The 18,086-nt window shown below is 41.6% G+C and overlaps 1 protein-coding gene and 1 long non-coding RNA gene across 7 annotated transcripts in view; one reads left to right on the forward strand and one right to left on the reverse strand.

Annotated features, from left to right (window-relative positions):
- Positions 1-432: 432 nt before the first annotated feature.
- LOC307194929 lies at positions 433-15,279 on the reverse strand. Its single transcript, XR_013830664.1, has 3 exons — positions 15,011-15,279; positions 5,318-6,261; positions 433-906 (listed from the first exon to the last, which is right to left on the reverse strand). It is a non-coding gene; the product is annotated as an uncharacterized lncRNA (long non-coding RNA).
- AMN1 (antagonist of mitotic exit network 1 homolog) overlaps positions 15,154-18,086 on the forward strand; it is a 65,643-nt gene continuing 62,710 nt past the window's right edge. The window contains exons 1-2 of one of the 6 annotated variants that reach the window (XM_079938397.1): positions 15,424-15,542; positions 17,651-17,711. In XM_079938397.1, the coding sequence (XP_079794523.1) occupies positions 17,656-17,711 (56 nt within the window). In that variant the 5' untranslated portion in view covers positions 15,424-15,542; positions 17,651-17,655. Of the gene's footprint in view, positions 15,543-15,660; positions 15,854-17,650; positions 17,716-18,086 lie in introns of those variants that run through there. The other 5 variants (XM_079938398.1, XM_079938400.1, XM_079938402.1 and 2 more) reach the window with 5 other exon arrangements.

Genomic DNA, 18,086 nt, shown 5'->3' on the forward strand with positions numbered 1-18,086 from the left:
ACCACTGCGCTGTCAGGGAAGTCCCTAAAATACTCTTTAAAATACTTTTTAATAACATATTTCAGTCACATACAACATAAAATGTGGATCATCTACAGCTTTAAGCTGAAAGGTAGAGGACATGCATCTGAATTTTAATGCTTTACTTTCAGTATTCTGCAGTTTCCTACCTTTGCCGTGAAGAATGAAACTGATGTAACTGCTTGTTTATTTTCCATTTCATTTTGAATAACATTCAAATTCAGTTCTTTGGTCATCAAGGTTTTACCTGGTCTGGCTTCTGACTTTTCCAATCTTATCTCCTACTATTCCCCGCTCCACACTGACCTCTTTCAGTCCTTCAAACTTTACTAAGTGTATTTTTTGCGTCAGAATGTCAACCAAAAAAATAATGCAGGAGGCTCCAAATAAGAAAGGAGTTTATTTGGGGTCTTAAGAACTGCAATTCGAGAGACACAGATTCAGGTGAACCCAAAGGAGAGTTCTGAGGAAGAGAAAGGGTCAGGAGCTTATAAAGACAAAAAGACAAGGCTGTTAAAAGTTGCCTGGCAAGAATTGTGATTCACTCTGATATGAGTCAGAAAATATTTGTCCTTAGGAATTACAAGTTGTTTTAGGATAGGAGTCCAATAATTAGATAGACTATCACGAGTTATTTTAGGGTTAGGATCCAATAAGTATCTTGGGTTTCTGGCAGGTGTTCTGGATTACTTCATCAGGTCAAAAGGTCAGATTCCATCCAGACTGAGATGTGCATAAGCCATACTTCCTTAATGGTCTCCTGGCTCCATTTTAGAGAGCTCTCTTAGCAATGCTGACTCCATTTTTACTTTCCTTTCACGAGAGTCTTTCTCTTCCCTCTGTCCCCAGATCTCTGCATGGTTATCTCCTTTTTATAGTTCAGGTCTGAAGTATAAAACAATTAAATAGGGAAACAATTAGATTGGGGTTGGCTCTAATGCCATGGCATCCTATGTAAGCAAACCAAAATCTAAGCCTGTAAACGCCTCAAAGTTATGATATCAAAACACTTAACCAATAACAAAGAGCCAACTAAGCTTTAAGCCATAGCCAACCAAATAATTTCCTTCTTTGCTTTCTCTGTGTAAGTCTTTCCTCCCAAATCCTATTAGCAGAGCACTCTTAACCACTTCTAGTTTGGCACTGCCCAATTCTAAGCAGTTTTTGCTCAAATAAACTCTCAAAATTTTTAATAAGCTTCAAGTTATCTTTTAATAGGTTTCAGCAAAAATGTCACAGCCTCAGAGATGCCTCCCTTGACCATCCGAGCAAAAGTAATCCTTCTCTCATCGCTTGGCCTCTCCCGACACCCTCTCTCTCCCTGATCCTATCTTGTTCTTTATAGTCCTTATCTTATCTCCACATGTTGTTTGTTTGTGTGCTTGTTTTCTATCTCTCACACTAAAATCTATACTCCAAGAGGACATGTTTGTTTACTGATACATGCTCCCTGGCACATAGTAGGTATTAAATATCTGTTTGAATGAATGTAATTAATGGATTTTAAAAGTCCCATTTAAATGACCAATAAATGTGAGTTAGGAATCATATAATTTTGTAAAAATAAAAATAACTGGTGACACTAACTAGAAAAAGACAAGGTTGTCTTTGCAGTGGGTCAGCATCCTGATGAAGGACAATTGCCATCCCTGTCACTGTTACAAAACTGATCATTATTATGTTGGCGTTACTAAGCGATTATTCTTAATTTTCAAAATGTTAATGATATTTAATTACATTATGTAAAAATCAGGGCTTCCCTGGTGGCGCAGTGGTTGAGAGTCCGCCTGCTGATGCAGGGGACGTGGGTTCGTGCCCCGGTCCGGGAAGATCCCACGTGCTGTGGAGTGGCTGGGCCCGTGAGCCATGGCCACTGAACCTGCGCGTCCGGAGCCTGTGTTCTGCAACGGGAGAGGCCACAACAGTGAGAGGCCTGCGTACCGCAAAAAAAAAAAAAAAAAAAAAAATTCAGTGGTCTGTTTATGAACTGGATATTTTCCACTCTATCCTTCTCTACTCTGGGCTCTAACAAGCCGACCTTTATGGATTGCATAAACTAGGATCCCTTGACCTCTGATTTCTGGTTGGGTTGAGGACATGACCGCATCAGCAGATCAAAAGGAGAGGTAGAGAATGGGTTAGAGTATTTATTCTTCCAGCTCCCTCCTGGCTGGGTTGCCACAGGCTGTTTACCCTAACTGACCCAAAGGCCATAGCTCCTTTTAGGTGGGTATGGCCATTCTCTCCAGGTTTTGGTAACTTTCCCTCCCTGCCCTTTCAGGACTAGGAGAGGTAAGGGCTTCCTGCTATTGCTAGTCCTAAGGTATTGAAACATTATCACCCCTGCCCTTAACTGTGCCCAAACCTTTGTAAGCAGCCCCTTTATTAACACCTCCTTGCTTATCCTGTTTGAATTTGCCCAGCTGTTTCCTGCCTTGGATCTGGAGTCATACACTGTATGCCTCAAACTCATGAGAATTTGAAAGACATGGATCTATAGCCTAGAAACAAAGTAAATCAAGGATCGAGCTAATGGAAAATTTTAACAATGCCCAAGAACTCATGATCATGGGCACTATTGTTTCCAATTTGGAGTAAGACATAAGTTGAGATATAAAAAGAAACTAAATAAAAAGAACGCATGTTATTTTCACATTACCTTGAATTAAGGACACTCCTACTGGGAAATAACCTGCATACGGTAGGATAATAAAGTAGTGGTTTATTTGGCTTATCTTTATTCTATTTGCCCTTAGCCCCCTTCCAAGTTATAACCTAAAGATCAGGTTTTAAAAAGGTACCAGACAAGGGATTGGCTACTTTCTACGCCCATCTTTGCCATTTTCCTGCTCGGAAATCATAGATGTAGTGAAGACGGCAGAGTAGGGAGAGCCTGAGCTCACCTCCTCCCATGGGCATACAAAAATTAAAACTATTTATAGAGCAACTATCTATGAGAATGACCTGAAGACTAGCAGAAATGATTTTCCACAACTAAAATATAAACAAGCAACCACAGTGAGATGGGTAGGAGGAGTGGAGACACAATATCGTCCAGACTCATACCCCTAGGTAGGCCACTCACAAACAGGAGGATAATCACAATTTCAGAGATTCTCCCCAAGGAGTGAGGGGTCTGAGTTCCACATTAGGCTTCCCAGCCCAGGGGTCTTATACCAGGAAGATGAGCCCCCAGAACATGTGGCTTTGAAGTCCAGTGAGGCTTGCTTATGGAAGAGGCAGAGGGCTGTAGGAAACAGAGACTACACTCTTAAAGGGAGCATGCAAAATATCACATGCTCTAAGGTCTAGCACGGAGGTAGTAATTTGAAAGAAGCCTGGGTCAGACCCACTTGCTGATCTTGGAGAGCCTCTGGGAGAGGCAGGAGGCAACTGGGAATCACCCCTGGAGACAGAAACTGGTGGCGGCCATTCTTCTAAGTTCATTCTGCCATGAAGACAATGGTGTTGACAAGCACCAATTTAGAATCTTCCCTCTAGCCTATTAGCACCAGGGGTTACCTGCCCACTAGTGGGAAGGCATCAGTCAGTCCTGGACCCCCTCACCCCCAAGACCCAGCCTCTCTCATCAGTGGGCCAAGGGCACCCCCATAAGACTGTCAGCTGACTTTTCAAGCAGAAGCTTTGCCGGCCAGAAGGGAGTAGCATGATATTCAAAGTGAATTAAAGGAAAAAAACCTATAACCAAGAATACTGTACCTGGCAAGGCTACCATTCAGATTTGAAGGAGAGAGAAAGAGTTTACAGACAAGCAAAAGCTAAAAGTTCAGCATCAATAAATTGGCTTTATAAGAAATGTTAAAGGGACTTCTCTAAGCAGAACATAAAAGACCACAGCAAGACATGTGAAAACTACGAAAAGAAAAATCTCATTGGTAAAGGCAAACATACAGTAAAGTTAACAGATCAACCACTTGTCAAGCTGGTAGGAAGGTCTAAAAACAAAAGTAGTAAAAGCATCTATACTCACACTAAGTATTTAAGGGATATACAAAACAACAAGATGTAAAATATGATGTCAAAAGTATTAAACGTTGGTTGAAAAGATAAAAGAAAAAGAAAAAAGGGAGGGAAAAAGAAAAAGAAAAAAAGAAGAAAAAAGTTAAACAGTGGGAACAGAGTAAAACTGCAAGGTTGTTAGAATGCATTCAAACTTGAGATCATCAGCTTAAAATAATCAAGTATATGTATACAGGTAATTATATATAAACCTCATGGTAACCACAAACCAAAAACCTACAATAGATACACACTCATAAAAAGAGAAAGGAATCCAAACATAACACTAAGGATAATCATCAAATCACAAAGGAAGAGTGCAAAAGAAGAAAGGGAAAAAAAGAACTATAAAAACAACCAGAAAACAAGAAGCAAAATGGCAATAAGTACATACCTATCAATAATTACTTTAAATGTTAATGGACTAAATGCTCCAACCAAAAGACATAGAGTGGCTGAATGGTTACAAAACCAAGACCTATATATATGCTACCATCAAGAGACTCACTTCAGATCTAAATATACACACAGACTGAAACTGAGGGAATGGAAAAGATATTACATGCAAATGGAAATGAAAAGAAGACCTGGGTTAAAAATACTTATATCAGACAAAATAGACTTTAAAAAAAGACTGTAGGACTTCCCTGGTGGCGCAGTGGTTAAGAATCCACCTACCAATGCAGGGGACAAGGGTTCAATCCCGGTTTAGGATGCCACGGAGCAACTATGCCCACGTGCCACAACTACTGAACCTGCGCTGTAGAGCCCACGAGCCACAACTACTGAGCCTGCGCACCACAACTACTGAAGCCTGTGCGCCTAGAGCCCGTGTTCCACAACAAGAGAAGCCGCTGCAAAGAGAAGCCCGCGCACCGCAACAAAGAGTAGCCCCCACTTGCGGCAACTAGAGAAAGCCCACACACAGCAACAAAGATCCAATGCAGGCAAAAATAATGTTTATAATAAATAATAAATAAATAAATAAATTTATTTTTTAAAAAAAGACTAACAAGAGACAAAGAAGGATATTACAGAATAAAGCAATCAATCCAACAATAAATATAACTTATTATATTTATAATAATTGTAAATATTTTTGCACCCAATATAGGAGCACCTAAATACATAAAGCAAATATTAACAAACATAAAGGGATAACTTGACAATAACACAATAGTAAAGGACTTTATTACTTTTCTTCCAATTTTATTGAGATATAATTGACATACAGCATGTATAAGTTTAAGGTATACAGCAAAATAATTTGACTTACCTCATGAAATGATTAGCACAAAAAGTTTAGTGAACATCCATCATCTCTTGAGATATGAAATTAAACAGAAAAAATGTTTTTCCTTGTGATGAAGAAAATCTTAGCATTTACTCACTTAGCTTTCTTTTTCTCTTTTTCTTTTTTCTTTTTCTGCAAAACGCTTTACTGTTTCCATTTGGTCCAAGGCTTGGGAGAGGGTTCCAGGGCGGTTAAAAAGCTGCCTAGAGGCTGCAGAGTGGGACTTCAGGTAGAAGCCCTGACACCAGAGGGGCTCCTCAAATGTTTCTGGGCTTCAGAGGCTCCTAGTCATGCTTGCGGTTAAGCCTTTTAAGCCTTTCGAAGAGATACTCACCCAGCCCAGCCTGGGGACCAGCCAGCCTGCAGATGTTGGTCAGGTGGTCGCCCAGTTTCTAGATGAGTTTCACCTCCTCATCTAGGAAGTGGCTCTCCAGGAAGTCACAGAGGTGGGGGTCTGCACGGGCAGAACCCAGGGCATGCAGATCCAAAAGGGCCTGGTTCAGGTTGTTTGCCATGAGTACAGCAACTTCCATAACATCCTGGGTTTACCCCTCTCATCTTGAGGTGGCTTCTGCACATCCTGGAAGAGGGTGTGGCTGCCACGATGGTTTTGCATTTTCAAGAGACGGTCCTGCGGTGCCCTTGCGATTCTCCTTGGCCAGTTCGTGGATATAGTGCCCCACGCCCTCCAGGGCCACATAGTCATGGTGGAAATAGAAGCCCAGAGAGAGGTAGATGTGGGAGGCCCACACGTGCACATTAATTCTGACGAATCTGGGAGGTCATGTTTGTAAGGAGTTGAGGCCAAAAAATGGTGTTGGCCGGTGCCAGTGGCTGATTCTGAAGGTTGCAACTGGAAAAAAGGTTGGAGGATGGTTGCAGAGGCTGGAGCATGGAGGCATCCCTGGGTCTGTTCAGTCCAGACACTGTTGAAGCAAGAGACAGATTCGTGGGACCCCAAGCACACTGCGACTTAACTTTCATATATAATATTCATCAGTGATAATTATATTTATCAAGTTGTACATTACACCCCTAGTACTTATTTATCTTATAACTGGAAGACTGCCTTCATCCACTTTCCCCTCCACACTCACTGCCTCTGGTAACCACAAATCTGATCTCTTTTTCTATGAGTTTGTTTGTGTATGAAATATAATTGACCTACAGCGATATGTTAGTTTCTATTACACAACATAGTGATTAGATATTTCTATACATTTCAAAATGACCACTATGATAAATATAGTTACCATCTGTCACCATACAAAGATATTACACAATTATTGACTATATTCCCCACAGTGTACAACTCATACCCATGACTCATTTATTTTATAACTAGAAACTTGCACCTCTTAATCTCCCTCACCTATTTCTCTTCTCCTCCCCACAAGTCCTCCCCTCTGGCAACCACCTGTTTGTTCTCTGTATCTATGACTCTATCTCTGTTTTGTTATGTTTGCTCACTTGTTTTGGTTTTCAGATTCCACATATAAGTGAAATTATATAGTATTTGTCTTTCTCTGATTTAATTAATTTCACTTAGCACAATATCCTCTAAGTCCATCTATGTTGTTCCAAATGACAAGATTTCATTATTTTTTATACCACATATTCTTTATCCATTCATCTATTGATAAGCACTTAGGTTGCTTCCATATCCTGGCTATTGTAAATAACACTGCAGTGAACATAGTGGTGTGTATTTTTTTGAATTAGTGTTTTTGTTTTCTATGGATAAATATCCAGGAGTGGAACTGTTGGATCATATACTAATTCCATTTTTAATTTTTTGAGGAATCTCCATACTGTTTTCCATAGTGGCTGCACCAATCTACATTCCCAACAGCACTGCATGAGGGTTGCCTTTTCTCCACATCCTCACCAACACTTGTTACTTGTCTTTTTGATAATAGCCATTCTGACATGTGTCAGGTGATAGCTCACTGTGATTTTGATTTGTATTTCCCTGATGATTAGTGATGTTGAGCATCTTTTCATGCATCTGTTGGCTATCTGTGTGTCTTCTTTGGATAAATATCTATTCAGGTCCTCTGCTCATTTTTTAATCTGATTTTTTTTGTTGTTGTTGTTGAGTTGTATGAGCTCTTTGTATATTTTGGATATTAACCCCTTATCAGATATACTGTTTGCAAGTATCTTTATATTCAGTAGATGGCCTTTTTGTTTTGTTGATAGTTTCCTTTGCTGTGAAAAGCTTTTTAGCTTGATGTATATAGTCCCACTTGTTTATTTTGCTTTTGTTTCCCTTGCCTGAGGAGACATACCCCCCCCAAATATTGCTAAAACCAATGTCAAAGAGCATACTACCTATGTTTTCTTCCAGGATTTTTATGGTTTAGGACTACATTTAAGCCTTTAATCCATTTTGAGTTATTCAAATATATGGTGTGAGAAAGCAGTCCAGTTTGATTCTTTTGCACATAGCTCATGACTACATGCTTAAGAATCCAGCTGTACACCCTGATTGCTTGGTTTCAAATACCAGCTTTACCACTGATAAGCCATGTGGACTTGGACATGTTTCTTACTCTCTTTGGACCTCTGTTTCCTCATTTGGAAAATGAGTGATAATGATAACGATACCTACCAATCAGGGTTACTTTGAGGATTATATGAGTTAGAACTTGTAAAATGCTTACTGTATGCAAGGCATTATTCTAACCACTCAATAAATATTCATAGTCTTCATCGATACTGTTAAAAGAAAATTTTCCAGAGATAATTTACTGGTCAAGTAGGCTTTTATTCAGCAATTCATAAATGGGACAGCATCTAATCTAGCAGATAGAAAGGAGCTCAAAAGAGCCATACAAGGCAAGAAATGTTTACAGACCAAAGCAAGGAGGTACAAGGAAGTGACACTGGGCATTTGCTGATTGGTTTTAACCAATGGCAGTGTTACTTCCATTATATGGAGCAAAGGGAAATCTTGGAGCCACGTCAGGTTAACTTCTACTGAGCAGGCAAGCGTTGACTGGTTGGCCTAGGTCTTCCGTTGGGAGAGCAGAGGATAGAAACTAAGGTAAACTCTGGTTTGCAAATGTGGGGGCTTTACATAAATGATTCCATCTTGGGCCTAACCTGGTCACTTTAACAATAGCCAACTGAAATGACTTTGGGTTAGTAATAGATGATGATGTGCATGTTATACTGAATTGAAAATTAATATTAGAGGAGCAATTGCTGTTTTTTTTTAATTAATTTATTTATTTATGGCTGTGGTGGGTCTTCGTTGCTGCGTGTGGGCTTTCTCTAGTTGCGGTGAGCGGGAGCTACTCTTCATTGTGGTGCGTGAGCTTCTCATTACAGTGGCTTCTCTTGTTGCAGAGCACGGGCTCTAGGCATGCAGGCTTCAGTAGTTGTGGCACATGGGCTCAGTAGTTGTGGCTCGCGGGCTCTAGAGCGCAGGCTCAGTAGCTGTGGTGCATGGGCTTAGTTGCTCCACGGCATGTGGGATCTTCCTGGCTCGAACCCGTGTCCCCTGCCTTGGCAGGCGGATTCTTAACCACTGCGCCACCAGGGAAGTCCGCAATTGCTGTTTTGAATCCAGATATAATCAGTATGGCTTAAGAGTGAAGAACCTAACTCATGGCCTATTCTTATATTTTGAGATATGACATGTAAAGATGATTTGAACAATTTATTGCCATCTGCTTATGTGCACACATGTTCTTATTATTGACCCAATATTCACTTATATATAGCATAAGAGATATACTTAATCATTTTATATATATATACTTATTATATATTTGTATACACACACTAGGAATGAATAACATGATTTAAGGAAAGTAATATTGTTTATTATTCTTATATAACCTGCCCAGAGGAACAAACTATAATAAAGTTTTCTTTATATGGTATCTAGGGAAGGAAATGGAGAAGGTTCTGAGCTAGAGGTAACTACAGTAAAGTGGACACAGCAAGCAAAGAGGCAAGAAAGGAAAAATGACATCTTGCCCTTTGCCCAGCCTGTCCACAAATCACTGACCATGCACCAGAAGAGACTTCCATTCCTAATAACCTTGCATTCCAAGATAAACAATGAATAATAGGAACCTCCTAAAAGCCTCGACTAACAGGAAATCCTAAAAGCTTTGCCTCCTGAGATAAGCCACAAAAACAAGAACATCCTGTTTTTCTTCCCAAAAGACAGGAACATCTTGTTCTTATCCAATCTGAATTGTCAGCTGCTGTATCTGAACTATAAATATCTGCCATATCATCTGAACTACAATTTCCTCTCATTCTATTCGATGAGCCACTATTTCTAAAGGCCTAGTTCCCTTGCACTGCTAGTAAAAATGTTTCCCTGTGTTCACTGTTTGTCTCTGAATTTTATTTTTTGACAGAGTTCCTGAATACAGTAGTAGTAACTGATTCTCTTGGGGAGTCCTGAGGTCAGATGCACCAAGAGCCAGCCTCATGGGGGGGGGACACTTGTGCAGCTGCACAGGCCCCACCCCTGGTTTAATGCTCTGCTATCACCATCTTGAAATTCTTAATCACTTTTATATTGCTGGTCCTGGATGTACCATAAACCTCTCTCCTGAGCGCCCAAACAGAGTAGAAAGAGCATGGCCTTTGGAGTCTGACACACCTTTTTATTTGGGAAAGTTCTCACTTTATAAAATAGCATGATACTTCAGACTGATGATTACGTGAACTCATGAAAGTATTTATCACGTTTGACATCTGGGTAAATAGGTCCATAAATAATAGTTCTGAATTGCCCCATTTTACCTTCTTTGAAGTAGAGCTATATAGCCTTATACAATCTACTTTTCTTCTCAGCATGAATCTAAATAGAAGCAGCAATTCATTTGAACAAGTATTTATTTGAGTGACAGTTGGGATACAGTACTCAAAACTTCAAGTTGCAAGCTTTCAAAGATGCGAACGTTCGTTCACACGTCCAATCACGCAAGTTAGTTCACATGTCTTGCGTACATTGTCACATGCGTGCATCCTCTACAACTGGTAGTGGTTTTGTGTACTTTACTGTACAGTACTGTATAGAGTACAGTAGTACAGTATCTTTATTTAAAGTCCACGATGTCTGGAAGCAAGAGTAAAAGCAGCAGTGATATAACTGGTACTACTGTATTTTTCAAGGTACCGTACGGTAAGATTAAAAATGTTTTATTTTTTTGTGTTTGTTTTTTATGTATTATTTGTGCAAAACGTATTATAAACCTATTACAGTGCAGTACTGTATAGCCGATTGTGTTAGTTGGGTACCTAGGCTAACTGTTGGACTTACAAACGAATTGGACTTATGAACACACTCTCGGAATGGAACTCATTCATATGTAGGGGACTTACTGTACTTACGCGTTCATTCCCTCACCTCCCATTCATTCCTCTCATTACAATCAGGCTACATCCTCCACCACCACCTCAGTGACCCTCAGTGACCTCCTTGCTGCTAAATCACCTTCAAGTGTTATCTTAGTTGACCTCTCTGTAGCATGTGACAATTTTGGTGATGTTTATCTTCTGTAGTACCTATTTCTTCCCTTCCTCTTTGGCTGTTCCTTCTCAGTGTCAATTGCCAGCCAATTGCTATTCCTCAGCTATCTCTCCAAGGACTGATTGTTCTCTATATACAACTCTATATACAACTGTTGAGTGAGCTCATCTATTCCTATACCTTCAATATCTGTCTATATGCTGGTGACTCCTGCTATGAATATGTAACTGTTAGGCTGTTTGAGGCAGCAAGAAGCAGAAAACTCAAGTCAACCAATTTTATCAACAGCAAAAGGGATTAACTGAATTATATAACAGAAAGTAGTGTTGAAATAAATTTCTAGGTCCAAGATGAGGCTGCTCCTGTCCAGGATGGCATGTCAACAAACCCAAACTTAGATAATTTTCATGTTCCTATAAATGCTCTGCTTGATCAGAAGCGCAGTATCCAGCCAGCCAATCCCCAACTGCCAAGAAACTGTGATGATTTCCTTGTTTTCAGATATGCAAGCCCAGCCAATCAACTTAAGCCAAATACTCTTTCCTTATTCCCTGACTGACCTGCTAGCCTTATAAGGAAATCCCTGACCTCCTAGCCAATCAATCATGCCATTTCCTCATTGCTGCTTCAAACACTGTGTAAAATGTACTGTTGCCAAACATCCCTCAGTAAGAGTGCTCCACTGTTTGTGAAGTACTGTATTCCCCCAATCCATAATTGTTTCCCCTTGAATAAAGGATATCAAACTCCTTGTTTTATTTTTGTCATCTGATAGTAAAGAGGAGGGGTGGTGTTCATGCATGATTCAATCAGGTCTCCGGCTGTCTTCCTGTGATTCTCTTACTCTGTTTTCCTGTTTAACTTCATTCAAAATGACAATGATGAGAGAACAGAGTGTTGCTTCACAAAGCATCATACAAATAAATATGAGGAAACTTCTTTCCCAGCAATCTCCAGAACTTTTCCTGCTTCTTATTGGCCACGAATGAGTCACATGCCCACGTGCCCATTCTTGAACCCATCTTGGTGGCTGAGGGAATATTGTGGTTTCTTGATTAATCTAGGCCTGCTAACCTTTGAATCAATTACTATAGTAATCACTGATTAGCCTTAATCTGGACCCACCACTGAAGATGAAGTCAGTCCCCAAACCACACTGCTGCCAAAAAATAAGGTAGGAATGAGATGAGTACGTTAGGGCAACCACAACATACATCAGACCTATATTATTCAGTGGCAAGAAACTCAAATTCTTGACACAGTTATGCTAAGTAACTGAGAGGCTAGTTTGTAAATTGTAGGCCCTAAAATCTGCAGGAAATCATTGTAAAAACATTTCTAAGAACTGTGATATCATGAGGGTTTACAAATCTTTGACCTTTAAAATAATTGGCTAGAAATAACTAGGACTTTGTTATCTTACCTTTTTATATAACTGACATTTTCTTAAAAAGAAAAAAACAGGGGGCTTCCCTGGTGGCGCAGTGGTTGGGAGTCTGCCTGCCGATGCAGGGGACACAGGTTCGTGCCCCGGTCCAGGAAGATCCCACATGCCGCAGAGCGGCTGGGCCCGTGAGCCATGGCCGCTGAGCCTGCGTATCCGGAGCCTGTGCTCTGCAACGGGGGAGGCCACAACAGTGAGAGGCCCGTGTACCGCCAAAAAGAAAGAAAGAAAGAAAGAAAAAAACATAAAAAAGCAGCTGTGACATTTTCTTTTGACTATCTAGAAGAACTCAGGCACCCAAAGTTTAACACCTCATAATACTGGGGCAGTGACCTGCACTTTTCTGGTGTTGAAGAATCAGGTAATCAGCAGGAAGAACTAGATGGATAGCTGTGTAGCATTCAAGCTGGGCAGCACTCAACAAACAGATAGGAAGGACCATGAAGTCTGCCCTTATCTGATCTGTCAAGGTCTTCCAAGGTCCAAATGACTCCCAGAGCAGCAGACGATTCTTCCCCCAAAGTACTGAATTCATAAGTAAATACATGTACTATTGCTGCTATTCAATCTCACCTTTAAAAGCAAAACAGCATCATTTCCAGACCTATAGCCCCAAGGCTATATCTTCCATAGACACTGCAAGATTCATATGTCCAAAATTTAATCTCCCCTTGTTTTCAAAAAACCCCTGTAATCCTCTCAGCTCATTAAAATGGCATCACCATATGTCACCCAATTCTCCAAACCCAAAGCCTAGAAATTAGCCTTGACTCTTCTCTTTTCCCTCCACTCCAACCAATCTCTAAATCCTATTGGCTCTATTTCCATTACCTCTTGAATCTGTCTATCCAGTCTGCTGCTATTACTTTAGTTTAGGCTATTAACAAAAGACATCTTTCTAGTCTCCAACTCTCCATCTGTGACCGCTACAATTCGTTTACTACTTAACAGCTAGAGTTCTTTCAAAAACTCATCCTTCCTATGCATGTACTGTCCTTGTTTAAAACCTATCTATGACTCTGCACAAAGTACTTCAGACAAAGCCTAAACTGTTTAACGTAACACAGGCCATCATGCCCCCATTTTAGCTTTCTAGATCGGAAGGCAAGCCACCACAGCCATCCAACCCAGGCTGCTGCCTGTTTTTGTACAGTTTTCAATGTAAGGTTTTTACATTTTTTAATGGTTGAAAAAAATCAGAAGATGAATGATATTTCATAACACTGACAACTACATGAAATTCAAACCTCAGCATCCATAAAGTTTTATTGGAACACACCTCCCCCACCCCTGCCATTCATATGGTCTATGGCTGCTTTTGAGCTACAAGGTGAGGAGCTGTGACCTCCTAAGGTCAAGGATGAAACCCAGTCCTCCTAAAACCGAGTTTCCCTGCCAAGTTTATGATTAACCTCTCTTGTCCAAAACTTATTCCCTTTCTTGTCCCGCCCCTGTTCCCCTCAGGATTGAGGAGTATCAAAGAAAAGTGGGACTGAAACAAAGCAGGACCCTGTGAGGCCTTCCTGGGTACAAACTTCTCATATCCCCTGCTTCTTGCTTGGCCTTCCATGAGTTCCAGAGCAGACTCAAGCAGTTAATGATTAGCACAATAGCCACAGAACTCCTAGCTCTCCTGAAGGGATATAGATAACAATCTGATGCATACCTTTGAGTTGTTCTGCAGAAACTAAGATCCCCAACCAGGTAGAGGATGTTGAACACACGTTGACCACAAGCACACAGACCCCCCAGACTGGATGGAACCAAAGGATGATAATTAATATTCCCCAAACATCACCCTGTTACCTCACTACCAACCAATCAGAAAAATGTCCGTGAGCTGATCATGCACCCTGCCACCCTCACCTGTAGTGTTGCCTTTAAAAACTCTTGCCTGAAAGCCATCAGGTGAGTTCCAGTCTTTTGATCATCAGCTGCCTGTTCATCTTGCTTGGCGCCCTGTACTTTCCCTCACCACAACCCAGTTGTCAGTAGATCAGCTTGGCTTCAGGTAGGACACGCGGAGCCCAGTTCGGTTCAGCAACAAGGGATGTCCCACAAAACCTAAAATATTTATTTTCTGCCCCCTTATGGAAGAAGTTTGCCTGTTCCCTCCTCTACACGCACCTCACCACTCTCCACTGTAGCCATCCTGAACTATTTGCAGTCCCTAACAGGCCACGTTTTTCTCTCAACCTGCTCCCCCCACCCTTCCATGGGTGTTCCGGCAGAACTAACTCCATCTTAGTATTTAACAGTTGTTCTGATTGTCTTTTTACTTGTCTGGTTCAAGGGTTCACCACTGAAGCCTCAGCACCCAGCACAATCCCTGCCCTCCTTCAGTGCTTGGTAAATGCGTGCTGATTGAATAAGCAAGCATCCTGAAGAGATGAACAAGACTGGGTTCCAACTTTCAAAAGCTTACAAATGGAAGACATATAAACAACAAGTTAATCTACAAGGAAGAATGAAAAAGCACCAAAAAGTAGCAAGTACTCTGCAGCATAACCAAGGAGAGACAACTCCACCTGGGGAAAGGTCCCTCTTCTTTAGAAACCCTTCTGATTTAAACACAAGCCGCTGTCTCCGTGATGAAATGCTTACTGAGCTTTTTTGTAGGCACGTAATGTCCTCATCTGTAAAATAAGCTAAATAATTCCGACTTCACAGGATTAAAAAGAATATGGTTAATTACTGAAAGCACTCAGCTCAGTGCGTGCTTTCTTACACAAAGTGCTCGGTAAACGGCAGTCACTCTCGGATCCGCTAAAGCTCTCTGACGGTCACGGAGTCTGTATCCAAGGGGGTCCCTGGTGTGCATCGCCAGATGCTCGGCCCAGCATCAAACGCACCCCTGTAGTAAGAGCAGCGACCTCGCAGCCACGCGCGGCTCCAGGGGTACCGGGCTAGGTCGCGCGCGGGGCTGGCCGACTCGGGAAAGCGCCGGAGTCCGGCCGCAGGTCTGCAGAACGACAACTGCCGCAGCGCTTCTCTGAGAGTAAGGTTCCTTTCCATTTTATCCCGCCGCCGCTCCGGCGCACGGCGCCGGGCTCCGCCCCAAAGGGGCTCGGCAGTCGCCAGCGCGCCCGCGCCTGCTCACCGGAAGAGGCGGGCGACGTCACAAGGGCCTACGCGTCTTGTCGGGGCAGGAGTTGACAGACGGTCTCTGGCTGGATTTCGACGGCCCCGGGACCGCGGAAGAGGCTTCCGAGGGCGGCCGCGATGCCGAGCCAGCAGCGGGTCAGTCAGCTCCTGGATCTGTGAGTCCGCCCCGGCCCGCCTCCCTGTCGCCCCGCCCCGGCGCCGCCCGCGCCCGCCGCCTGCGCCCGCCGCCCCGCGCGGCTTCCCTTCCCCGCCCCCTTCTTGCCTCTCACCGAGGAGGCCCCGCGGCTGTTTCTAGACCTGGGTCGCTGATTTTGTCTTCTCCTCGCTGAGGACCGTCGTACCAGGGGGCTGCCCGGCAGGCTTGCCCCTCTGGCCCCCGGTAGATGTCCTATCAGTCAGCCTTGACAGCTCCACGCCCGGGCGGTTCCTGGCAGCGGGCTGTCTCTGACGGGAGCTGAAAGCCGTGGTAAAACAAAACAAAACAAAAAACAAAACACTGGATGGGGCTCTCAAAAGCCTTCAGCAAAGTTCCACCCAGTTACTGTAACAGGGATAAATATTGATTCTTTGACATAGCGCTCAAATTCTTGATTGTTCAGCTCCCGGTTTTGCTATTATTCTCCAGTTGTGTGACTATAGGAGAGTAATTTCACCTCTCTGGGCCCTAGTTCTTCATCTACAAAATTAGTATAATAACAGTACCTATCTCATGGCGTTGTAGTGAGCAATAAACTTAACATATTTAAATCCTTAGAAGGCTACCTAGTATTAAAAGGATTAACCTCCTTATTACTTAACAGCTAGATTAACACCTAGTATTAAAAGGATTAACCTCCTAATTAAAAGGATTAATTAATTAAAATAAATTTTTTTACTTGATATGAATATTTTATTGAGGGAGAAACCAGAAGCACAGAGGCATGTAGTTACAGGCTGGCTTATAAAGTGAGCGCGAGGAAGTTGTTTAACCTTTACAATGGTTATTACGTTGGGAGTTTACAGACAGCAGGGGATTGGTTAAAAGTGATTATCTTACGCTATTTTAAGAAGACAATTTACGTTGATTATTAGAGGCATTTACAAGGAATAACCTGTTAAGTGTCACTTATGTTCATGATATAAACTAGATTTGGTTTCGCTTATGCGGTCTAACTGCCTTGGTCAGCTTGGGGGATTTTCAAGCCTGGTCTCCATTTATTTTATTTAAAAAGTCTCCGACTTTTGGTCTTTCTCTCGACCAGCTGAGAGTGTGAACCAATATGGTGTTACTCTCACTACCCCTTTGATGTAGTCCTTGGCATGGATGGTCATGTAGTTGCTGTTACCGGCAGTTACATAGTCACCCTGAATACGGTCAGTGGGATCATTGAGTTCTTCCAGTTGTCTAATCCTGATGGATAACATATGATGTGTGAGTAGTCGCTGAAAGACATTTAAACTCTTGAGAGGATACAAGGCACTAGGGAGGTTAGTATAATGACTATGAGGGGAATAGTAGTCAAGGATTGAAAGATTCTCCAGAGCAGAGAGTCCCAGGAGCCATGATTTAACCAACTAAATAATCAAGGGAAGAAGCGTTGCCTATTTGATTAAAGACTGGCATCTGATCTTTAAGATCTTTTTGATATATTAACATAGAAACAACATTTTTTTTTTACCAGTTACAGTACATGCATTTCTGTCTTGGGTGGTTAGGGTGTCTAAGGCTATGCAGTTGTCTAAAATAACTGGCTAAAGAATTTACAAATTCTTGCTGTAACTGTAGAGATTTTGCAGAGGATAAGGTCTCTCCCAATGAAGTTTAAGTGCAGTCTTTTGTTGGTGTCTTTTCCAATAAACTGAGTCTCTGGGTTCTAATATATGGGGCACATTGTCTTCGTTGGAAGCAGATCACAGAAAGCTTTATGGACCTGTGGAAATAAGCCTTTCAATATTGCATTAGTGCCTTATAGTACTGAACTATGTCATGATTACTTAGGATGGGATGAACATGAGGATGTCTTATTTTAGGAAGCGGTGCTATAGGTAAGCTTCCATCTAAGTAGGCTTCTATATGGTGTGAGCAATCAAGTATTCAATAAGAAGCATTTCTATGGAAACAAAAAAAGGCGAAGATTAAAGATTAGTTGGAACAAATTATAAATGTAGTTGTTGAGTCTAGAGAGCAGCCCGTCGAGAAAATTTTTGGAATTGAGCTCGGATTTTTAGATGAAGGTGGAATGAAGGTGGCAGTTTCAAACTGACAGATTTTCCTTGTTTGCAGTTTGAATGTCTTTGATGATGTCATCAGGTGTTCTGCTGAGCTCTGAGTGGCCTACACAGAAGTAGGTATGAAGGTTGTCTTGTCTATACATGATCTGTTGTGACTTCTCTGAAGTCTATATCAAGACTGATAGCTTTAGCTTGTAGGGTTTGAGGAAAAGGACAGTTTTAGTTTTTATTTCAAGTCAGAAGGGTAGGAGAAAATTGAAAATATTAGTTTGGAGAGTCATAGCCAGATATTGGAGAAAACTAGAAGAGTTCAGGACCCAGTCCAGTTTACAGTTAGATACAAAACCTCAAAGACAATAAACAGGACTCGAATTTGATTATGATTATGCCAAAGTTTTCTGCTTAAACATAATTTTTCTCTCTGTAGTCACCTCATTTTTACCAAAGATAATCATAAGTAATTTGTTTGTAAAATAAGTCTAGTCTTT

The sequence above is a fragment of the Stenella coeruleoalba genome (genome assembly GCF_951394435.1).
Source record: "Stenella coeruleoalba genome assembly, chromosome: 11".
Taxonomy (NCBI): Eukaryota; Metazoa; Chordata; class Mammalia; order Artiodactyla; family Delphinidae; genus Stenella; species Stenella coeruleoalba.